This window comes from Protopterus annectens, chromosome 7.part1 (assembly GCF_019279795.1).
Source record: "Protopterus annectens isolate FY-2018-M chromosome 7.part1, PAN1.0, whole genome shotgun sequence".
NCBI lineage: Eukaryota > Metazoa > Chordata > Ceratodontiformes > Protopteridae > Protopterus > Protopterus annectens.
This window is the reverse complement of record NC_056740.1, coordinates 460,283,956-460,310,719: the sequence shown is the minus strand read 5'-3', so window position 1 is coordinate 460,310,719 and position 26,764 is coordinate 460,283,956. Positions and strand designations below refer to the sequence as shown.

The window sequence follows — 26,764 nt, the reverse complement described above, 5'->3', positions numbered from 1 at the left end:
AATTCAATCTTTCGAAGCAAGAAAATGAGGTACTAAAAGAACTTAGAACAAATAATGAAATAAGAATCATGAAGCCTGACAAGGGAGGGGGTGCAGTCTTTATGGACAATATTATATACAAAGGAAAAATGAACTGCATGTTAAGGGATACTACTAGATATTTAACTGTCTACTTAAATGAAATGAATGTGGCATATTCCAAGATAGACAATCAACTTAATAATATGCTTTTTGAGGGGACTATAGACAGGAAAACTTATGAATTTTTATATGTGGCCAAACCTAAAACTCCCATCATTTTCGGTATACCAAAAATCCACAAAAATGCTGAAGACCCACCACTGAGACCTATTGTCTCAGCGGATGGTTCTAAAACACTTCCGCTAGCGAAATTTGTGGATAATAAAATAAAACATATTTGTGCTGAAAATCCATACATATTAAAGGACTCTTGGGACCTGTTGAGAATGATATCTACTGAATTGGTTTCATTACCATAGATGTGATAGACCTTTTCACACGTATACCGCATACTGAAAGTCTGGTAATGTTTGAAGATATCATATATAGAGATAAAAAACTAACCCAATCTGATAAATGTGTTATTATGAATTTAATAGAAATGGTATTAAAATACAATTTTCTTATATTATCAAACATATGCCAACATTGTCCCAGCCAAATGGGAGGAGGACTTTATATTAAATTCAGAATATAAAAATGATTGGTTGTTATACAGACGTTTCCTGGATGACATAGTTATTTTTTGGACCAGAGATATGAAAAAGTTTAAAAAGTTCTTTGAATATATTAATAATACTACAAGTTTCTTAAGGTTTACATATACCTCATCTAAGGATAAACTAAAATACCTAGATGTAGAAATATATAAAATGGCAAAAGATTTTGAAACTAGAATTTACAGGAAAGAAACATTTTGTAACTCTTTTCTTCATTTCACTAGTGCGCACCCCTCACATTGTAAAAAGAACACTGTCACGGGACAATTTGTGAGGGGTAGTCACATGACTAGTTTAAATGAAGATTTTATTTTAGAATGTAAAATGTTATTTATCAAAATGATAAGGAAAGAAGTAGAAAAGGGTAGAAACAATAAATTTCAACCTATAAAGGGGAAAAAAATAGAAAATTCTGTATGTAGCATATCATCCGGACCACAAGATATTAATAACTATGAGCATGCTTTTGTGTTGGAATATAACATGACCAATATTAAAATTTGTGAAATCTTTAGGAATGAATGGGAAAAATTTTCAAGGTTTGTGGACACGGAAAATATTAACAATACCATTCCAAAATTAGTATATAAAAATGCAAAGAATATGAAAAATATTTTGGAATCACTTACAAAAAATACAAAAACCAACAGGAGTGGATATATAGGAGGCACAATAAATAGACAGAAAAGGATGGGTAGTTTTAGATGTGGCCACTGTAATCAATGTGAATTTATACTGAATACAAATGAGATACATATAATTAGTAGGGACATAACTATAACTAATACAGTATATTATACTTGTGAGACTAAGGGAGTTATATACTTGGCCCACTGTAAAAAATGCAGTTCATTCTATATTGGAAAAACGGAACGAGCTCTGAGGAGAAGAATATATGAACATAACTACGAAATTCTGAAATGTAAAGAAACAAATGCACTTTATAGGCACACTAAAGAATGTTTAGAAGCAAAATTTGTTTTTTTTTGTGTTGGAACAGGTTAAAAAACACTTGAGGGGAGGTTTGTGGGAAGAATGGTTAACGTGGCAAATCAAACTAGATGGATTAAATGACCATATATCCTTAACCCCCTGTTAAAATTAAGAGCTGCTGATATTTAATCCATTGGTGTACAAGATACAACCACCAGATGGCAGTATTACTATACAAAAGTGTAATAGGTTGAAAGGGATAGAAATAATACAATTTTATAAATTATTTAATTTTTTTAAATATTTATTAAATGAATTGTAAAAAGTTTTTTAACAGTATAATATAAATTGGTCTTTCATGCAATCATAAGGTTTTATAATAGTTTTATCATATATTTATTTGCAACACCACACATACAGAATTATTAATTGAACTTTGTACTGTTGGGGACAACATAATAAGTTTCAGTTTAATATTGATGAGATAAATTGGTTTTGATTTGCTTAGCTGAAATGCACTTTCCTTGATTGGTCTAATTTAAACTTTTATGTTTATTTAAGGTGCTAATTGATTGATTTTAATTTAATCTGATGAAGTCCTGGTCTATGTCGGACGAAAACGCAGTTGTAGCAAGGAGCGTTTATTCGTAGTGTGTTTTTGCTTCAATAAATTTTGCATCTTTGGATATTTCCTTAGTTTCCTGGATTTTTATCTTTATTGGTGACTTTAAAGGATCAAAGGGCTCAAACAGATGCCATATGCTGCCGGTTAAAAACTCCAGCTTTACTCAGTGGCATACCTCCAGGTTAGGCAGAGTCCTCATTGACTCTCTTCAAGAGGAATCTTGATGAGTGGATGGAGATCGTAGGTTTACTCCAGGTATCACGGCAGATAGCCTAGTATGAACCTATGAACTCACCCCCCCCCCCAAACAATGGCAGGCCTAAAACAAACTCTACTACTTGCCACATCCACTTCACTCCTATTATACATCCTCTCAGCATATAACCCCTCCCTACATTACATCACACACACTCCCTGGCATACCGCCATCTATCAAACATTGAATCACCCATTTAGATCTCTTGTAGCCCCAGCCCTCCTCCATACAACCATCAAAGACTATTATACCCTCAGAGTCCTCCCACAGCAAACTAAATTTCAAAACACACTTACATTCACCAAGCCCCTATTTAAGTTCTCCAAACTCTATCACTACCTATACAAACAACTAAGTCTAGCAGGAGACATACACCCCAACCCCGTTCCCACCAACACTCAGCCCACACTACCCCTTCTCATCAACACTCAGGCTACATTACCCCTTCCACCTCAACCAAACCTATCATCCAACAAAGAACCAAATCCTCCCTATTCCTGCTCAACATTAATGTAAGAAGTATTGCCAAAAAATCATAATCTACATGCTTTATTATCCCACTACTCTCCAGATATAGTAACAATAACAGAAACCTGGCTGAAACCCCACATTGATAGTAATGAGATCACACCTCCAGGCTAGAACATCCTACGTAAAGACAGAACAAACAGAAAAGGGTGTAGCATAGCAATCTTATACAAAGATCACCTCTCACTACAACTCCACAACTTCTCTATCCCAGACATAGATACTGCAAAAATTATTATAGCTAAATTAAATATTAACTCCAGCAAAAAACTTAACATTATAAGAGGATACATACCACCTGGTAACAACAGTTCTACTGTTGAAAACCTATTACAGTGGTGCTCCATTCACCTCTCCCAAGAGACCATCATCATGGGAGATTTCAATACTGATTGGCTAATATGCTCCTCACAAAGTCCAACTATTCACATGAACATTTACAGCTTCACCCAAACCATCCCAGCTCCCACTCGAACTGACAAGGTCTCCAAAGGAAAGTCTATACTAGACTGGATTCTAGTAAACTCACCCCCACCTTGTATCCAATGCAGGCCATCCCGCTGATAGCCTGAGTGACCACAGCCCCACATTTCATCTTTAAGATCATATCCACCCAGCACACCAAACCACCTACCGTACAATCAGGAGTAAAAAATATTTTAATCCTGACAACTTTATCTTTGCCCTAAAAAACTGCCACTGGGAACACCTTAGACATACACCCCTAGATGAGGCTGTACTCTCTTTCAACAAAATTCTTTATTTATTATTGTCATTGATATAAGGTAACAAACATAGTATAATATGCAGAGGTAACACCACTTCAAAAAAAGAGGATATTATACATTATTGGTAGTACAGTAGTAAGTAAAACAATCAAACAATACTATTTACACTATATACATACATGCTTTCAATACTCAAGTGAGAAATTGTTACAGTTCAGTGAGAGTTACTGTGATTAGAAATATACATTATAAAGAGGGGAGGAGAAGAAAAAATAAGAAAAGTTTTGTGGGCTATAGATATAGGTTAATATGGAACCTTTTATATGTAGTTACTTTTACTATATTGTAATGAGCTAGGCCAGAATAATATTAAAGGTTTGTTCCCATAATTTCCTGTGTTTGATGTTTTTATTCCCCTTGTCAATTAAAATCTTTTGGGCTAAGAGATGCTTGGTTGCCATTAATCTAAAATTCTCCCAGGAAATGTTAGTTAGGTTAAGCCAATTGGTTGCTATATAGAGTTTTATTAGGAGAAAAAGATTAATCATAATAATTGCTTGAGTTTTAGAGATATTATTTGGTATGATATGTAGGAAAGTAAATTCCCAGGTGAGTGTGGATGATTGATAGTCCATTTTTTGTAATTGAAATGTAAGCGAGTTCCAAAGTTTAAATACACACTTACAGCTCCAGAATAGATGGAGTATATCAGCCGAAAGAGTTTTGCAGTGTGGACAAAGAGGGGATTTCTTAAGAGTTAAATTTACGTAAAATAACAGGAGTGAAATATGCATTGTTATAAATCATGAGTTGGGTAAATGCCAGTTTTTTTAAGGGGTGTGGATTTATTTGTTAAATTAATTGCTTGAATTAGTTGAAAGTTATCACTGGATGGATTATTCTTTTTCCAAAAGTCTGAAACAAGTATGTCTTTTTGGAATTTAATGTCTTTGATTAATTTATATGAATTAGTGATATATTTTTTTAGTTGAAAGGATGGTCTTCCATAAGGAATTACAAGTTAATAAGTCATTGTTGGTTATGTTGCAGTTTTGTCGATAGCTGGAACATAGTTCTTTAATTTGCCTTAGAATTACTAGATAGGATTTGGGAAGATACAATTGATTCCTCATTTCTTGTATAGAACCATTTAGAAGTGGGTGTATATCTTGAATGGTTATATTAATTAATCTAGGAAAGGGATTCAGGTTCAGGGTCTAATTGTTTATTTTGAGGTTGGGAGTTTTGTGCAAAGGTTGTAACATCATTATAGCTTGTGTCAGATTTAAATGTTTAAAGAGTTTTTGAGTTAGTAGAATAGAGTGTTTAAGGGGTTCTATTATACTGCAAGGTTTCATTAAGGTGGTATTTAGAAAGGGTAGGGCTTTGGGGTTAATATTCAAGCTTTTGATATGTTTTTGGTATATTATTATCCATGTCAGAGACCAATCTTTACTTTTTGGGTTGTGTTCCACTATACGCATAATTCTATTGGCATTCGTTATTAGGTAATAGATCTCGAAGTTGGGAAGGTCTAAGCCACCTTTTCTTTTTGGGATCGAGAGTTTATTATATGAGAGTCTGGTGTTTTTAAGATCCCATATAAATTTTGCGAGCCAACTATGAATTTGTCTAAAAAATGTATTTGGTATGTTTAATTGAGTATTCATGAATATATAAAGTAATCTGGCTAATACATTCATTTTAATTACTGAGAATTTAGCCAGGAAAGGTAGTTTTAGATTTTTCCATCTGTTAATGTCTAAAATGATATTCTGCCATTTTTGAGTTATATTATTTGAGTAGAAATCTTCGCTGTTTGTTGAAAAAGTAATACCTAAATAGTTGATTACCTCCTTTGTTTTTATTTTTCCTATTAGGGGTAGAAGCGAGAATGGTTTAGGGTTTTTTAAAGGAAATGTGCTAGTTTTTTTTCAGATTTAACTTGTAATTTGATATTTTAAGAAGTGTTCTATAGCAGATAATATTTTGTTTACATCTGAGATTGGAGTAATACAATATATGTTTATACTATCTGCAAAGGCTGAGATGAAGATTTTGGTGTTATATATTATTGGGGGGTTGTGGTAAAGGTTTGTTTGATATTTAAGAAGAGTGGTTCAAGATATATGTTAAAGAGTATAGGAGATAGAAGGCATCCTTGCCGAGTTCCATTTTTAATCGAAATTATCTTTGACCCAGTTTTGTTAATGTATAAAGATGTGTAGGTGTTATTGTATAGAATTTGTAGGATCTGGATGCATTTTTGTGGAATATTGAAGTAAGGCAATGTTTGAAATAAACATTCTATATTTACTCTATCAAAGGCTTTATAAGCATCGATAATTAGAGCGTATACATTTAGGTTAGAATGTTTAGCGTGGGAGATTGAGGTATTAAGAGTTAGTGTGTTATCACTCGTTTGTCTGAGTGTTGTAAAACCAGATTGTTCGGGGGGAAATAATTTTATCTATTAAGTTTTATCTGTTTGCAAGTATGGATGTTAGTATTTTAGTGCCAATGTTTAATAGTGAGATAGGGCTATAACTATCTGGGTTTCTTGGGTCAGCTTGTTCTTTGGGTATAAAAATTGTTTTAGATGCATTAAAGTGCAGGTCATTGATTTTATTGTTTATTATATCTTTCAGTATATGGGATAGAATTGGAGTTAAGATAGGGGAGAAGGTTTTAAAGAATTCAGCTGTGAGACCGTCTGGGCCTGGAGCTTTATGTGATTTCATTTGTTGGATTGTTGCGGTTATATCAATGGTAGAGATAGATTCAATTAACCTTTCCTGTTGTTTTAAATCTAATTTTGGGAAATCGAGACTTTGGAGGAAATGAATTCTTTCTTCTTTTGTGGCTATTGATATTTGGTCTCCATAGGTCAATGAATATATTTGTTCGAAGATTTTGTTAATATCTTCAATATTCGTGTAATGTTTGTTTTCATAAAGTATTTCTGATATTTGAGAGGGAGAATTAGTTTGGGTTATAATTCTGGCCAGTGCTCAAGATGGTATTTGCACTTCATTAGAATAGTTAGCTAGGATTTTGGTTTCATAAAAGGATAGCTTGCTGTTATGTAATAGGTATAGGTCTTTTTTAAGTTTCAGGATTTCAGTTTCAGTTTGAGCTTTATAATTTGTTAGTAGGTTATTCTCAAGCTTTTGAATTTTGGATTCTAATTCCTGTTCTTCCTTAAGGTGGATTTTTTTTTATAGTAGGTTGCTTTTTTAATAAGTATCCCCCTAATTTGTGCTTTGGTTGCCGCCCATTCTATATCCACAGGTAGTTGGGAGTTAAGGATGTTAGATAAGGATGATATGAGTAAGGTTTGAATGTCATTTATTATTTCCTTTTTAGTTAGGAGGTTGGGGTTCAAAGACCAATTGTAACCTTTTTTTCATTGTGCTATTCATTGTAATTCCATTGAGGTTTAAAGTAATTTTGGAGTGGTCCGAGAGGTATCTAGTGTGGATGGTCATTTTCGGGGCAAATTTGATAACTGAGTCTGAAATTAGAAAAAAGTCTATTTTTGACCACATTTTGTGGCATTGGGAGTAAAATGTGAATCTGTTGGATTTATTTATCCTGTCACCATACTTAAAAGGATCGTATAATTTGTAATCTTGAATAACTTCTCTTAGTGCTAGGTGTGCTTGTTTGTTATATATTGAATTTGAACTTGTTTTGTCTAGTTCAGGATTTAGATGTGTGTTTTAGACTCCACCTAGAATCATGTAATAATCTTGGAATTTATTTAAGATAGGGTGTAAGGAGGCAAAGAAAATATGTTGTTTTTTACAAGTGGCATAAACATTAAGGATAAGATGAGGTTTATGAAGATTTGGCATTAAAATAGTTACATAGCACCATCTCCCCTCTTTGTCCACTTGGGTTTCTAAAATTTTGTCTTGGAACTGTTTTTTTAATTATTATAGTGACCCCTGCACTGTTCAATTTACCTTCAGAAGCTATGATAACCCTAATCCATTTTTGTCCTTAATTTCTGACCATTGCTCAAGTGATAAATGTGTTTCCTATGCCAATATGAAATTCAATTTTGCTTTCAGTATAAAGTGTAGGAAAAGTTTTCTTTTCTTCTTATTCTGGAGCCCTTTGATATTCCATAAATCAAATTTCCACATTTATGTAATTGGGTTGTTTGTGAAGTAAGTCTAGAGAGGTCATTTGTGATGATAATTTCTGTTTTATGTATTGGTAAAATTAAATTAAGAAAGCATCCTTTTACTCCCGTCCCCACCCAGTGCCTGACCACTATCTCCTTGGACCAGGAATAATGCAGGGAGTAGGTCGTTATTAGTTTTATAGAATTGTAGTACAGCATAATAATTATAAATTGGGTTATCATATCTAAGTAGAAAATATGAACTAGTATCCCTGCAAAGAATTTCTCTACATAGACAAAGCTTAACAATCTAATTCCCTAAGAAGCACCACTAAAGTATCCCTAAACTCCTCAACATATTTACGTGTATCTGATAGAGTAATTAAAGTGAGTCTTTTATGTGACTGGCAATAAATGAAAGATGTACTTTGAGTGGGTCTTAGTAAAACCGTTATAATAAGTAAAGGTCCATTGAAACAGGGTTGTTAGTATGGATGAATTTATAAGCATTAGTATTATATAGTAATAAACTAGAAGATATTAGTAGAACTGTTAGGTATATCCTTTCATTATTCTTATATTAAGAGCGAAGATTATTTTATATGTCCTCCTTTGTATTCTGTCCCTCTCCATTCCCTTTATATTAACATTACTTCTTTTCCTTTAATGCCATGCATAAGACTGTAAGTCCATAGTAATTTGTCTGTTATCTGTGAAGCTCGGCCAAACTATTTTGTTTGAGGGGTTCAGCTTGCCAGTATAGGAAATATCTCACTATATTGTACATGTGAGCCATCAATACAAGTATATGATACAATGTAGATTGTTTTGATTGTCTGGTATTTAATAAGATAAGCTTCTTTTCACATTAATATTACCCCACGGTTTTGTGCAGTTTTTAATATAGCACCATATTATTGTTTCTCCATGAGTCTTAATGATATGTCCCACCCCAGCAATATTGGAATTTCCCTACCCCAAGCCATTTATATTAATATAATATGCATGTTATATTTTATTGTAGACATTTATAGTTTGCAGTTATGTCTCACAGAAGGTTAATAGGCATATAGCTCATAGGATCATTACAAAGGTCTAATGCAATGATTAGTTCTAATCTTTTCTTAGTATTAGATAGTATATGACTGTAGTCTGATGAAGGCAAACAATCATTAGAGGGGACATTTATTTAATATCAGATAACTTTAGATCTCTATATATCCAGGCTATAATGTAATTAACATGTGAGTGCTTTCCCAGGTATTTCAAACTACAGAAATGGATGTTAGGTAGTGTCATTTGATTAATTAGCTGATTTCCAACAGAGGTCCGTTGTTAAAGCGTTTTGAGGGACTTATAGATAACATCTAGCAACTTTATCCGTTGGTCAACAGAGAGTCAACTGTTTATAAGTGAAGGGTGTCTAAGTCCACTCAGTAGTTTAAAATGAATGCAGTACATATTGTGTGGACTTATTATATCAAAGGGATTATAAACATTAATTGGTAATTAAAATACAACATATTTGTCTGTAAAGCTGTTAGGCAGCCCATATGTCAAAAACACAGATGTACTCTATTTATCGAGTATTTTCAGTAAATGGGGCTGAATGTGATCAAAAGTAACTTTGTAGTGTTGTATATTGCAACAGTCAACTCTTTTTATGTGTGTTTATTGAGTTATGGCAGTTTGGCTATAAGCATGTTTATCTGAATACATACATTAGATAGTTGACATTATTCAACTACATTTTAGACTAATGTGTTATAAAGATTTATAGTACAGAATATCTCATTTATCAGCGGATCAGTTATTATTTATTTGATCAGCTATGTTCGGTATTCAAACATGAGAAGCTGCTGATTCATATGACAGGACGTGTTTTGTGTGTAAACTGTTTTAGATGAGTTGTGATGGCTTTTAAAAGCCTTTGATGCTTTTTCACCACCAGGGCTATGATAAATTTAGAGGTAGATAAATACACTTTCATACAAAAGGATGATGCAAAATATGGCTATATTATATGATGTCTCAAAAAACTTGAACCAGGAAGTGTGAAAGAATGAGCGCAGCTTAAACAGAACACATTGAAAGAGACCCAGCAAAAAGCAATATTTCCTTTTTAAAAGGAATCATCATGAAAATGCTTTTTGCACACAAAATGGAATAGAAAAAGGCACATTGCATTTCATACCAAATGGTGCTGTTCCAAAATCTCAGGAATATTATATTTAAAACTGCCTGGTATCATATATTTAACTCAATTTCACTTCAGTATTGTTTGGTATAGCATTCTTCTATTCCTGGATAAGATTCTAGCTGCTCTTTATATGTTATGACTTCTCTATCACTTCGTAAAGGCAGCAGGATTTATTTATCTCAGCCATCAAATTTTACGGAGAGCTACAAAAGCAATAATAGTAAATCAAGCATCAGTTTTATCTAAGACAAAGAGCCATATCAATGTACTGTATAAGAGACAGCAGGCAGGTTAGTATGTATGGCTAACTATTTTCACTGCTTGTGATTTACATTGAACCTCAGTACAGGTTAGTATGTATGGCTAACTGTTTTCACTGCTTGTGATTTACATTGAACCTCAGTACAATGTTTTTCTCGAGGCTTCTGTTGTTTTTGTGTTGCCCGTGAGCATGAATTATTTGCTTCCACACCATTTATTATGCAGACAAACATAACTGTACAACACTAGCCTATACCTTCACAGCACACAACATTTACTCTTGAATACTGCTTCAGTATACCAATCATCTTCGTTCACTGTGTGCTGAGGTTCATAGCTTCGTACTATTCTCAATATTCCATAAGCTAAAAAAAAAGTTCTTCAGGTATGTGACCAGGCCAGGAGCTTTTATGAAGGTTTTGTGCTGCAGCTTCAAAACCTTATTTTACTTAGCATACTATAAATCTGAGGCCATTTTTTTCACTACGTACCTCTACTGGATGTTTTAGATTATGAATGATAATGGTATGGAGACTTCATTTCTTTTTGTAAACATGAACTTGTTAATTCAGTTTGATTGCTTTTAGGTAAATGTAAATTCATCTATGTCACAAGTAATAATTCAATAAAAAAAGATACTTAATTTTTTGACTAAAGGAATTTGTTCCATTCCTCACCTAAAGCAGCAATCCCTGTTTCCTTGGAGTACCATGGCCACAGATTTGGAGGTTCTCATCTGAAACAAGCCACATTCTGCTCTGCAGACAATTACTTTAGGACATACCCTAAAATACACTTACAGTGCATGTTATGAAAAATGATAATAGTAGCACTGATACAAAAGGCATTCAAAAAAGGTTAAGAAGAAAACATGTTTGCATCAGACAAGAATGTGTGGTCTTTGGTGATGGAAATCAGTAGGATGTGTGTTCTATTCTCACACAGTGTATTTAGATTAATTTTCCAATACTGACACTATAGTGCAGTATGGAAGGGGGGTGCTGCATTCCCGAGTGTGCTACCCTTCAGCTGAAATGTCAGAGCTAGGCTGCATCTCTATGAGCTAGTGATAAGTTAAGTGGATCATCTGCTCAGCCCAGTCCCTACCCAAACTGCAAAAAGTCACACAGGAAGCCTTTTCCTCTGTTGAAACATTTTTATCCGATGCCCAATTAATACTCAACCCAAACAAAACTAAACTACTCATCTTCCAACCCATCAAACATACTCAAAACAACTCTCACTTTAACATCACAGCAAAAGACAACACCACTATACACCCAACTGAACACACCAAATTGCTAGGAGTGGAAATGGACAATAAACTAAAATTTGACATTCACATATCCATGACCATAAAAAAAGTCCACAAAAAACTAGGAGCATTATACAGAAATAAACAATTTCTCACCAAAGCAGCAAAGACTTCAATAGCAAATTCCCACCTTATCTCCACCCTACTTTATGCCTCTCCAGTATATACCAACCTAAGGCAATGTGATCTAAACAAGCTAGAGACCTGCTACAACAAAATCGCAAAATTCGCCACAGGGGCTACCTACTGTAGTCACCACTGTCTCTCACTTGCTGAACTGGGCTGGCTTGAACTCCCTCACCTCCTTCAGTGGCATCAACTCTCACTCACCCACAAACTAATAAATCATCCACTAAATGTCCCATCCCTCCAGAATCTACTCCAACCCTATCGCACCACCAGACCACTAAGGTCCAGCAACAAAAATCACTTGCAGATCACTAAAGCCAATAACTCTGCTGGTGAAGCACTATTCTCTTGCGCCATAGCCAAATTATGGAACTCACTCCCACCCACAATTACCTCAATACCATCATGCACCAACTTCAAAACTTTATTAAAAGCGTACCTAAAAACATGCTGGCTATGCCCTTGCAACTCCCACTCTAATATCATCCACCCTATCCAACCACTACCTTTCTTTCACCTCCACTAACTACCTTGATGATAGCAAGCTCAGATGCTCATAAGCCTAGTACTTATTATACAGCAGGAACTTCTCATTGTTACATTTGTTAATGCCTGTTATGTACTTCACAGATAAAGATTCTAGTTGTCTACTGATGTACTATGTTCTTCATCTGTAAATATGTTGTAAGTAATTTCTATGTTAAATTGTTAATCACTATGTAATCCAATGTAACTACTGTCTGTTTATTTTACTGTGGAGCTTTTCTCCCCGGGCCTCCGCTGAAAATGGACCCATGTCCAGTCGGACACTCCCGCTCAACAAATTTAAATAAATAAATAATAAATAAATAAATAAATAATAAAATAATAAATTATTCACGTATTCACAAAATTGCTCCAAACATTCAATGGTACCACCCCACACAATGGGTATGTCATTCAAAAAACAAATATATAACTTACATTGTTGATAAAATTGACTAGAAAAACAAAACGATCTTTCCATTCAGCCATCACATAATCTGCAAAAATAGGACCACAGGCAGCCCCCATGGCCACTCCCCTAGTTTGCCAAAAATATTGTGCTTTAAAAAATAAATAATTATTATGGAGCACAATCTCCATTAAGGCTACCAACATATTCACCTTGGTATTTTAATAATTCATATGCTTACGTATTTGCTCTTCAAACCATTCAAGGCCCACCACTTCTGGTTACAGAAGGTCCAGTAGTTCAAGCAAATGAATCTGAGACTGTGAATGCCTCGGGATGCTTCCTGAATAGCCTGAAATATGACCTATCGGGACCATTTGAGTCACCTTTCAAGTATAGCCTCAAATCGGATTTTGTACCATGAGACTTGAGGACTACAATGGTAATCCCACTTCACAAGGGTGCATCATGAACTGGCTCCAGAATCTGCAGATCCATTAGTCTGACTTGTCTAATCTGCAAAGCCTTGGAAGAAATTATGTAAATGATCAACAAAGACATTGGCAACCTTTACACACTAGACCCAACCCAGTTTGGCTTTGTCATGGGAAAACCATACCTACCAAACTCGGTGGACTTCTTTGAGAAGGTCACCAAGGCAATCATAACCCATGCACTCAGGTCACTCCACAACAAGTACAAATATGACTCTGTCATTTTCCATGTTGGTGTGAACAACATGAGACGTACCTCCCTGGACTACATGAAAAGAAACATGGAAGAGCTCTCTGATCTTGTAGCCCAGCTGGTATGACCCTAGCCCTGAGTAGCATTCTGCCATCACCCAGAATGATACCGCAGTACAAGGACAAAATGACTGACTTCAACAATTGGCTAAGCTTCTGGTGTCATTCTAAAGGGATCCAGTATCTGTCTGCCTGGGATGACATGGTCGACAGACCATGATGCTTTGCCAGAGATGGCCTGCACCTGTCACCCCTGTGATTCCTGATACTGGCTAAGGTTCTTGCTGCCCTTATGGTGCCTTTTTTAGTTAAAGTTCAAATGACAAATTCACCACAGTAACAAGAACAGGCAAGGAAAAACTGAGGGTGATGCTATTCAATGCTAGAAGTCTAAATCTCAAAATGCACTCACTTGAGTCACTCCTTAAAATGGAGAACATCGATATCTGTGCAGTGACCGAGACCTGAATCAAGGCTCCAGAGAGCACCCCTGCACTACCAGGCTATAACTCATACCACACTTTTTGGCCATGTAACCTGGACCAGAACACCAAAGATGGAGGTGTATCCATACTCGTTAAGGATATCCACACCTCCAGGTTAGTTGCTCAGCATAATGCAGCCGAGGTTATCCAAGTGCAACTAACTCTGGGCAAAACTGCAATCCAAACTGTAGCTTGCTACAGATCTCCCACCATGCCCCAGGATTCACACTCCTCTTTTCTTGATGTACTGGAAAATATTAGGGTTCAACAAAACACCCTAATAATGGGTGATTTCAACTATCCCACCATTAACTGGAAAAACTACTCATGTACCAACTCCTTCACTCAACACTTTTTGGAATTCATAAACTCCAATGCCCTGGATCAAAGTATCCACATCCCCACCAGGGGCAACAATATCCTAGATCTAGTCATTACCAGCATGAGTGACTGGTGTTGCACACCTGAAGTCAACACCTCATTGGTCTGATCCAACCATAAGCTAATTACCCTAGATATCCACATCCTGCCCCCACCCCCCATTAAGGAAACCATGGTAAAAAAATTCTCCAAAGCCAACTTCATGCTTCTTAAGACATAAGTGGTAAACTTTAAGACACCCATGCAGATGGACAATACAGTTACGACTACTGAATCCTACACAACTGCACTTTATAAGCACTTACATGAGTGCATGGATTGTGCTATCCCAAACAGAACCAAGATGCTATCCTCCAAAAAAAGGAAGCCAATCTGGTGGTCCCCTGCCATAAACAAACTGTACAAAAGAAGGAAGAAACTGTTGCAAAAGAGAGTAAAATCCCATGAGTGGAGGAGCTCCCTGGTCAGCCTCAGTAAGAAGCTATGATCCCTGATAAAATCCTCCAAAGCTAGTTACGAAAGCAAAATTGCCACTGATTCTAAAGACAACCACAAAGCATTATAATCTATGTCAAGAATCTCAATGGCAACACTCAGATCTGCTCTGAGTTGCAGCACAATGGCACTAAATATACAGACCCAACTGATATTGCCAACATCCTGGCAGATAGGTTCATTGCTAAAGAGCCCATCTCTATACCAGAAGAATGCAAAGTTCCTGTAATCATGGCTGCACAAGTAAAAACTACACTCTCCAAAGCCAAGAACACAGCATTCATGGGACCAGACAACATCCCAGGCTGCGTTCTACATGAACTACAGAGCGAACTGGCATCCCACCTAAGTACCATGTTCAATCATAGCCTCACCTCAGGCTTTGTGCCCACCGAATGGTGCACAGCGACAGTTATCCACTCCACAAGGGGGGAGCCACCATGGACCCCGGGAACTACCGCCCCATTAGCCTGATGAGCCTGGTCTGCAAGGCCATGGAATGTATCATCATGGAACTTATAGACAAAGATATTGGTAATCTCCAAACTCTGGACCCCACCCAGTTCGGGTTTGTAAAAGGCAGATCATGTCTCCTAAACCTGATAGACTTCTTTGAAGCAGTTACCAAAGCCGGAGACGAGGGTAAGGTGGTTCACACAGCCTATCTAGATCTTGCCAAGCCTTTTGACACCATCCCCCAGTCTGGAATTATAGATAAACTCACTAAACTAGGTATAAATCCCTATGTCACAAGATGGGTTGCCAACTGGCTCACTGACAGAACCCACACTGTGAAAGTAGCAGACTCCAAATCCGACTTCAGACCAGTGACAAGTGGAGTACCACCGGGTTCAGTCCTGGGTCCTCTCCTGCTTGGTATCTACTTCTCTGAAGTACAGGCTAACACAGAAGGTCTTTGGCTAATGAAGTTTGCAGATGACTGCAAACTAGTAGCCATAATCGAAACTCCTAACGGTATGGACATCCTACAAAAGGGCCTCATTGAGACAGATGCCTGGTGGCAAATCCATGGCCTCAAGCTCAATGCCAAAAAGTGCATTGTCATCCCCTTTGGTAAAAACTCTGTACCCATGAAATGCAACATAGACGGTAGTATATTCAACACCAAAAGTGAGATAAGAGACCTTGGGGCACAGGTGGACAGTAGTCTCTCATTTGATAATTACATCACCACAGTAGTCAGGAAATCCTTCTACGTGGCACACCTCATCACAAAATGTTTCTCATCATGAAAAAAAGAGGTCATTGTTCCCCTTTACTCATTACTCATTAGATCCATTATAGAGTACAAAGCCCCTTTTGGTATGTACCTCACAAGACATCTACAACCACTGGAAAGGCCGCAGAAATACCTCACAAAGAGGATTACCAGTCTCAAACAAATACCCTATGCAGACCATCTCAAAAAACTCCAGCTTTACTGTGTCACATATCACCTACTTAGAGGTGATCTCTGCCTAACATACAAAGCTATGTCAAACCCAGAGCTGTTGCACATGCTCCACTTAAAGCAGTCCCAATCCCTCCAAGCTACACACTCTAGGGACCTAAACCTTGTCACCACAATAAACAGAACATGCCGGAGGGATAGATTCCCGTCCCAGAGACTTCCCATACTCTGGAATAAACTACCTATCTATAGCAAACAAAGCTCCTCATTAGCACTCTTCAAGAAAAATATTGATGACTGGATGGGAAATAGGAAATTCACCCCCGGGGATCACCTTTGTGGCTCTGCTCAACAGGGGCACAGGAAAATAATTTTCTTGGGTGGTGAAAGCCAGGGTACCTTTTTGGCTAGGCTTATATAGGCCCTAGGACCAATAGCCTAGTACCTGCCTATGAACCTATTCCACCTACAAGGACCTGACTAAGGTGTTTGATACACTACCCTACTCAGGTATAGTTGACCAACTCACTGAACTGGGCAGAAACCTTTACATAACTTGGTGGATTGTCAACTGCCTCACAGACAGGACCCAGGATGCCAGAATTGATGAGACCACCTCCACTAAGTGACAGGTCACCAGTTGGGTACCTTAGGGATTCATACCGAGACATCTCCTACTTGGCATATATTTATTGGAGGAAAAGGCTACTATTAAGGGCCTTTGGCTAATTAAGTTTGCAGATGACTGCAAATTGGGAGCTATCATAAACTCCTCCATGACACAAACATCCTACAAGAGTGTCATAGAGAAATAACTAGTGACAAAGTCATGGATTAAAACTCAGTGCCAATAAATGCATTGTAGTGCCTTTTAGGGAAACAGCCACCCAGGCTACTTACTCCAGTAATAAGATACCCCTAACCTGCTACTCAGGGACCTCGGAACATATGCAGACAGTAATCTGGCATTTACCTAACATGTGGTCAAGGTAGTAAAAAACTAATTCTATGTCACCCAACTTATAAGTAAGGCAATGGGAACCAGGACCAAGCAAGTCATAGTGCCACTTTGTTTGGCACTTATAAGAACCGTCATTCCATATAATGCCTCCTTTGGCATCTACTTGACTAGACACATGAAACAATTGGAAATCCCACAAAGGTTCCTTACCAGCATAATCCAGGGTGTAAACATATTGCCCTTTAAGGTTCTGTATCTATACTTGGACTCCTACCAGTTATTGAGCAGTGATCAATGCCTGGCATTCAGGTATCCTAGGATCCAGCTCTGATGGACATTTTGCACATCCACAAAATGAACAGCATCATAACTGCTAGATCCAGGGATTTTAATTTTGCTTGCAACATAAGGGTCTATATTACCAAATCAAAAAACCCTTTACATAAATACACATACATGCAGTTAAATAAATCCCTACTTCTAACCCTACACTAATCTTACATACATTACCTATCTATTAACTTACCTTAACCCACATCCTAGCCCTAAAGTCCTATCTATCGCACACTTAGCTTGTGCAGCTATACCGCAGACGGGCCAACCATTGCACTTCGACATTTCAATTTTCACTATTTTCGTTGTTCGGCTTTTCTGTCTTTCGCGCAATCCGTGTTGCTCTTTTTGTATTCGCAATTATGGTCTTTCGATCTGGTAATAGGAACCACAACATAAATAAGACATGTTGGCATGACAGATATGTATCGCGGAGTATTGCTGTGCTCTGGAACATGCTCCCTATCCATGTGAATTCTATTCATAATTCTATTTAAGTGCCATCTTGACCAGTCTTGACCAATGGATGGGACACTGGACATTCACCCAGGGTCTGGTCCTCATGTCTCTGATAGACAGAGGTAGACAGTAATTATGCCCAAATTAACATACCCCAACATAACCTTTGGAAACTTCCTAACTAACATACTCCCTCCTAATAAATGCCCATAGTTTGGATTGCATGGCTAAGTTTATAAGGGGCCTGTTGGTCGTTAGCCTAGTATATACCTTTAAACCTAAGAACCTTGAACGAATGTCTTACATAATTCTTCACGTTATTAGGCTCACAGGATTCTGGGCTGGATTCAGAAAATGTTGCTGCGTCTAGTAAATGGACCTGTGTGATGAGCAAGGTTTTCTGATTCATAAAACTGAGCATAATGGTGCTGTTTGCTCCAATAACATGGCCTGCTGTGTTATATGCAAATCACGACATAATGAAGCACCATGTCTGATTATGAGACAAAACAACATGTCAGAGTAATTCATCAATTTTAGATACCAAGCAGCTGTGTTACACCCACAGTGCATTTATACATGGCCATGTGCTCTAGGTCAGCCACATTAAAGCAGTGCGTGATGTTAACGGTTGCTACAGCTGTTGTAAATATATATCTGTAACAGGCTGTTATAGCTGCCAGTGATGAGCACCATCACCCCTGGAGACACCAGGTCATATGACCACACTTAACACTTCATGATCTCCATGGCACCAACGTAGTGGACCTGTATCATGTGAAGAGGGACAACATGCAGGAAATCATGGACTTTGGTTGCTGTTCTCTGCTGTCCCATGGGAACTGTTGAGGATCTATCCCAGTGGATACTAAGGTGTGCGTGGCTTTATGTATATTAGCTAGTGGGATCTTTTAATGACCTACTGGGTACACGTTGGGAGTTATTTCAGGCCTTTGCTTTGAGAGTACTCCATCAGTTTCTTGATGGTTTACTTCAGTATGTGGGTGAGCTTGTGTGGTTTCCATTTTCCCCAGAGGAGAGAACAAATAACATGAGGGAGTTCTATGACATAGCCCACCTATTTTCTTGAGGTCTGTACCAACATTGAAATAAAGGCTCCACCTGCTGAACTGGGAAGGAGGTATGTGAACCACAAAAGGGTTCATTCCATCAACTGCCAATTGTGTAATTTACAGGTATCATCCACAATGTGTGTGCAGGCCACCCAGGCAGTCTTCATGATTCCTGCATATGGCACACCTGTGACCTTTAACCAAGAACTACAAAAGAAGCTTGATGAATGACTCGGCTACTAAAGTAACGTATACTGATTTTTTTTTCTTGAACAAACACAGCCATTGAAACATGAATGGACTTCTTTAGACAGAAGTGATTTACCATTTTTACTTTAAGCAACCTGCTCAAGTTTAACCATTCATGTCCAAACCAATACCATCCCTCCCACATATTATTAAAGAACAATCCATTGTTTTACCAAAGTTTTAAGGCTGCTGACCAATATTCAAACATCTCAAAACAATCCATTACAGTTAATACAAAAGGTAAAGAGAAAAAACAGTATATAATACAGCGGCCAACGATTTTACAAGCAAGTGCATGCGAATAAATCAAAAATATGGATTTTGTAAAATGATAAAATAGTTTAAATTAATCCTTTAAAAAGATTTTAAAACATTTAATACCATAAGCACATTTGTTAAGTCATGGAACAGGAATCATTTATACACCCACATTCCTCTATCCATTCACCAGATTTTTTTCAAATCCATCTTAAATTTCAGAAAGAAAAAAGCACAAATAAACAAATAAATCCATCCCATAAATTCATAGGGGAAAAAAAAAAAATATATATATATATATATATATGGGCCCCCTATGAAATCCCGACGCCCAAAATACTGAGATGAAAAGCCCGAAACCCCACATTACCGAAAGACCAGAAGCACGAAATTCAAACTCCCGATGTTAAGGGATTCTGAGTTAGCGCTTCTGGTGTTGTGGTTCAGGTAAGTATGTGTGTGTAAGTGTGTTTGTGAGGGGCTTTAGTGTGTGTAAGTGTGTGTTGTGACTGTGGTGTGTGTGTGTGAGGGGCTGTAATGTGTGGGTATGAGTTTGCCTTGTGTGTATGTTTGTGTGATCTCGCAGTTAGAATATTAAAGTAGGGGGGGTGTGGGGGTGCAGGGGGGCGAAGCTCCCCTGCTTATCTTTAGTGTAGGGTGTTTTTTTGGTTATGGGGGGAGGCTGTGTGTATGTTTGTGTGTGTGCTGTATGTATGAATTAGTTTTGTGATTTTGAATTTTGCGCTTTCAACATTTCGGTAATGTAGGGTTTTGGGCTTTTCATCTCAGTATTTTGGGTGTCGGGATTTTGTAGGGGACCTATATATATATATATATATATATATATATATATATATATATATAAATACATTTATAATTAGTTATTTTTTTTTTTTATATTTTGAGATGGGGGAAGGTTTTACAAATAGTAAATTATTTATGGCTGAAGAAGCCCATTGATGTTTGAATGGATGAAAACACTAACTTTTAATTTTTTAATGTTTGTTCAAGAATAAATTCAGTATATGTTATTCTGAGTCCTTCACCAAGCTGTTTTGTAGTTCTTTGTTTGTGTGCCTTCAATTTTTTTCTTTGAAGTTTACGGCTGTGACCTTTATCAACACTTTCTGATGGCTCATGACACCCATCAGAAATCCACACAATCAGACTGACCAGAGGTACAACTATGGACTGTCGCAAGCTAGAAATATCATAAAGTGTGTGTCCAGGCTACCATAGTCATGCTTTTGTTGTTTGGATACATCCAGTGGTGCCTTACAGTATTACCCACCATATGTACAAAAGTACTGACCGTGTGAGCTGTGCTGCATAATGTGATGGTTAGGAAGTAGTTACAGCAGGGCAGCCTCTTGCAGGGATTGCAACTCCCAGCACCATAGGAAGGAGCAGCTGAGACAGATGACGAATCAGAGGAGGAGCAGCAGTGGGTGCTGGAGGGGGCACAGTATGCCATGATACATTGCACTTAGCTTTACAACATAAATATACAGCATCTAAGTAGACATAGTACTGCACAAATGATTCATGCAAAAATACCAGGCTGTGCCTACCCATGCATAGGCTGACCACTTTGTGTTTCAGAGAGGGTGGTGCAGTGGTGCAGTGGTGCAGTGGTGCAGTGGTGCAGCAGTTAACATTGTCAATTTACAGCAAGAGGTTCTCCAGTTTGACTTTCGACTGGGTTGCCTTCTGTGTGGAGTCTGCATGGCCTCCCTGTGTTCACGTGGGTTTCCTGTGGGTGCTCTGCTTTCCTCCCCGATTCCAAAGACGTGCATCTGGAGCATTTCTCCATGGGCCTCCACTGAAAATAGGCTCTGTCCTAGTTGGACTTTCCTGGTCAACAAATGTTAAATAATAAAATAATAATTAAATGAGACATAGGCAAACCAAGTATCACTATACAAAGGGCTAGGCACAGATATCATTTGCAGAGGTGGGAAAGAGTGCAGGAGTGTGTGTCTTTCATAGGAAACTGTTTGATCATGCGTACTCAGGCCTAACAAAACAAAAAGTCCATTTATGAGTAGTGTGAGAACTTGCTGGGGGGGGTGGTTACTAATGAGTGTGTGATGTGCTTGGAACTGTGGTGCTGACTGTGTGCGCGTGTGTGTGTGTGTGTGTGTGTGTGTGTGTGTGTGTGTGTGTGTGTATGTGTGTATGTGTGTGCATGTGTGTTTGTGTGTGAATACGCAGGAACACAACTCTAGTACATGGCACAGCACTATGGCTTGGCCTACAGGCAGATCCACGGCATCCATGGCTGACAGTTAAGCTCCCACCCATGAGAACTGGCTGCATTGTGACTCTGGCACAATGTTGGTGTGCTTAATGAGTGAGATCAGTGTCTGATAGCAGATGTGTCAGCTTGATAGCGACCATAGTGATAGCCCTTCCAGAGTCTGGACACTCTGTGAAAGTGTTAGCTCTGTGGAAGTGGGATCACCCTAATCCACAGACATGTGGCTTATGTCTGTGGGTGTACAGGTGACTGGCCATAAGGATAGCCATTTGCTCCTGACTGATGACCCACTGAAGAACATGCACTGCATGGTCAGATGTGTGATTTGGTCTCTTCAATACTTCATGCATACGTGTCATGCTTTCATGTAGGTCAGTAGGTCAGTAGGTACAGCATGAACTGCAATCATTATCTCTGCCAGGGCTCTGCTGTAAGTAGCCTGTGCCTCTATAATGGGTAGCAACAACTGACACACCAGTCTTAGGGGAAGAGCAGTAACCATACCTCCAGCAAGCACATTATCAAATCACTACAAGGATCCTCCTGTCCACAAGTATGAGGGCAGATGCAGACATTTCTGAAATGAAGGCAACCACATTTCCCTGATCTATATTGTTCACATCAACTTGTTCATTCTGTGATGGTTGTGTTTCCTGGATAACAACAGGACAGGAGACTGTGTCCATAGTCTGATTAAGGGATGCAGGTGGGAGGGGAGGGGAGTCACCTTACTTGTAACCAGCAGACACTCGACACCCCTGCTCTTGTCAGGTCATCCCTGCCATCATTATCAGAGGCAACATATCCGTCAACATCAGGCAGAGGCAATTCTGCAGTGCTTCTGCTGGATATAGATTCCCATGTGAATACATACAGCAAAAAATGTGCACAGGGTAATTGGACCCAGCACTACAGCTGCACATGCAACTGATAGCTTTACAGCTATAAACTTATAATAATTAATGCACCTGTCATTATCTGGTGCAGAGGGACATGGAATCTGGATCTCTGATGTACCTGAATATCATAAGTCAGATAGATGTAAGGAACATTACAGTGACACTGTGTTAAGGAGGATTTGCAACCATTAATAAATATGAAGTAGGACTACATACCCGAGGCATCTGTGGTGGAAACTCTCATGAGCCTGTCCAGCTCAACCCCAACATTCAGGACCACACAGTGGGATTTTTCAGAGATGCCCTCGCCCACCACTAGCTGTCTCATTTCCCTTGCCATGGCCTCTGCTCATGCATCACATCCATGGCCTGGCAATGGACATTATTATGGTTGTGGTCACCACCAAAAGCATTGACATCACTGATGATATCAGCCCAAGCATGGTCACTGAAGGACTGGTCAGTCGTATGGACACTAATGAGTAGTAGTCAACCATGGAGACTGAAGGCCTGTAATGCCATCTCATTTTCCACATCTTGAAATTTAGGTTGATGTGGACAGACTTCAGATTCTGCATGTTTATAGCACCCATTTTTAGGCATTAATATCTTTGTTCTGGCATGACCATAAAAAAATCTATACAGTACTCCTCTCCTACTAGGCTTTATATCATGCCGAACTTGTCCATGACAGTTATGTATTTTTCCCCACACTCTTTAAGGAAATGTCAAGCACAGCAGGTGTAATAACCACATATATTCCATAAAACAGTTACAGACGTGAAAGCAAACAATAACTTTGATCCTTACAACTGCTTAAATAAGGTTGCGGATAACAGCATATCCTGCAAGACAACAGTGAAACAGAATATGAGCTCAGGGATGTCTATCATCAACCTTAACATCCTTTTTGAATCTACTGCAGTATGCCTGATAAGAAAGCTTTGTTCAACACATCATAAAAGTACGGACAATCTGATATTGCTCACAGGCAATAGGGTGTAGTTAAATGCAAAATTTTATCACTGAATTAATTCTGCAAGAAATTGCACTTACCTTATACATATACAGATATCTCACTCAAAAGGAAAGCGTTTGACAAAATCAGCTCACAGGATTCAAACCTCTTTCAAAGTAGTTTTCTTCTGTAGCACAAAGAGCTTTGATTTATTTATTTTTTGGCCTGCTTTAATAGTGTAGATTTCCCCGCCTGGCCTCAATGATTATTCTAATTAAGGCTCACCTCGTTACTGTTTCCAAATCACTCAATGTAATGATGAGCAAACCTGATAAAAATCATGAGGATTACTACACAATGCCATGCACACACCTCAGCCTCTACGTTCAGCTCTGATAATTATGAGTGAGAGAATTATAATGCTATCTCCAGCCATCTGAAGATGGAGTCACTGCTGAGTTTCATCAACAAACAGAGGGATGTCGGTTTGCCATGTTTCATATCTTAAAATGCCATTGTATGTATAATTTTACAGTGCCTGTACTCTGTTAAATTATAAAATTACAAACTCTTTTCCATTAAATGGTGTGTCTGAAAAGTTATTTCATGCAACAGCTGATACTCTAAATGAAAAAATGCCTGCACATCCTGCAGTTGCAATCCTAACAGTACTGCAATATGATCCCTAACAAAGTATGAATGTAACACTTATTTATTTATTTTTTGCGGAGTGTGTTTTTACAAAACTAGTTTTCTTCCTGCTCTATAACGGAGACAAAATATTTTCAACTGATTGTGCAGCAACAACCACAACATGTGTTAGCTTCTTAACTGCAGTTGCAAATTCAAAATGTTTTTCCCTTTTACACTTTATCACTGTTCTTGCATTCCTACCATTTTTTGATTATATACTCTGAAGCTCTGCTGAACTATAGTTACATCCAGGTTACATCTCCTCGCTTCTGTATCTGGGTATTTTTGACTATTTCTTCCCAGGACAAAGCATAATCATTATCAGAATCAGGCTTGACTAGCGTTTAACAGTACTTGTACCATGTCCTTATTTTGTAAACTATCAAATCAGCACTTTACTCATTTCAACAGGATGTACCTTCTCCTTCACGTTCCCCTCAGTCTCCACCATCTTTCTTGCCAGAGGTAGCCCTTCAGCTCCATATAGCAGCAAAACGAATATAGGGAATCTTGCTAGTGACCTGGCCAAATTATACCTAATATAAATGACTACCTACTTTGGTCTCCCCTGAAGATTGGCCATTACCCTAGTGGGACTAAAGAGTCAACAAAACATGAATGAATAAAATTAGAGAGAGGATACCAGAACTCTGTGTGATATTTTTTAAAAGAGGAGTGTACGAGACTAGATTCCAAAACCGTTGTTTACTCTTGCTAAAAGGTGCTGAACCAAGTTGTTAACAAATCTGTGCTGTCAGTGGTTTTAAAATATAGCTGACCTCCTTACTTATGTTATATATGTATATGGAGAAGGAAATGAGTAAATCATCCTGGGAAGCCTTTTTCACTCCTTCATTTCTAAAGGAAAAACCAGCAGCGTGGTTCCAAAGCATGGCGTAAGTAAACACAGCGACAGAGCTGGTATACAAGAAACGGCTGCACGTCCCAAAATGCTGTCAATAATAAGCACTAAGCACTCCTTAGGCTGTCCCTCCAATGTACTATTCAAATGTTCCAGAAAAGGGGACCCTTTGACTTTTACATACACTGGATAACCTCAGATGGTTGAATCACAATTTAAAGATAAAGTATCAACATTAAGTCCATTTCAACAGCTGCTGCTCTTGGACCATTTAACTTTGAACATTCTAATAGTATGATCTGTAACACAACTGATTAGAAAAAAAAATCCATGTCTCAATGAACATTCAGTTCAGCCTATGAGGTTTTTTTTGTATTTCTAACCACATTTAACTGTATTAATTTTCTGAAAAGCACAAGAAAATATAGTAACCTACCCCATAATACATAAGCGATCTGATTTCCAGAGTACCGCATACTTGATGCCTGTAAAACAATATTGTTTAGGTAAATTAACGTAGCACTGTAACAACAATAAGTATGCTAAAAACGTATGCATTTCAGTCCACAGATTAATATGAAACATAAAATAATCAAGTGAAGACTATGAGTCTGAGACTTTACAAAACTGCTTATTAATACTAATATGTCCTATGCAAGATATTTACAAATGTTACAGTTTGCATTATATATATATATATATATATATATATATATATATATATATGTATATGTATATATATTCCTGATCGATAATGCCTTTATCTGATATAGTTTCACTGTACTTTTCATGTGAAATGTTTTATTATTATATTTAGAAATGTCGTTATCACAAGAGTTGTTTCCCACAATGCATCTATTACTTAAACAGTAGTGTGTTAACCAGTTTTGTTATGCACAGCAGTAAACAAAAGACATGTTCATGACTAAATATTGTGTCATAAACTTTATTATTATGATTTAGCATGAAAAATAGGTGTAAATACACAAACTGTAAAGGAAACATCACAGCACTACACATCATTGTACTGAACAGAATTCTACCTTCACTGAGGATGGTGTGACAATATGAGCAAAGGATGGCGGATTCCATTAATTGGCTTAGTTTCTGGTATCATTTCAAGGGGGCACAGTTTTAGTCAGCATGGGAGGATATGGTCAACAGACAGGCTTTTGAATATTGGATAAAACATTGTCTTTCTCGACAGTAACTTCTTTAGGTAACATCAAGCTGTCAGTCCTTCCAACATACTAAATCAACCCCAGGAAATATAAAGGTGTTACTGCTGAAGCCCAGGAGTCTAAAAAAGAAACTCCACTCCCTCCAAGCTCTCCTCAGTTTGGAGAATGCAGACATCTGTGCAGTTACTGAGACATGGTTTAGAGCCATGGAGAGTACCCCAGCTGTACAAGCCGGGAGAATGCAGACATCTGTGCAGTTACTGAGACATGGTTTAGAGC

General features: G+C 37.7%; 1 protein-coding gene across 1 annotated transcript in view; it reads right to left on the bottom strand.

Annotated features, from left to right (window-relative positions):
* LOC122807828 (stimulated by retinoic acid gene 6 protein-like) overlaps positions 1-26,764 on the bottom strand; it is a gene marked incomplete in the record, with an annotated part of 2,062,125 nt that overhangs the window by 470,762 nt on the left and 1,564,599 nt on the right. Inside the window, 1 exon segment of the mRNA XM_044078921.1 lies at positions 25,741-25,789. Within this exon segment, the coding sequence (XP_043934856.1) occupies positions 25,741-25,789 (49 nt within the window).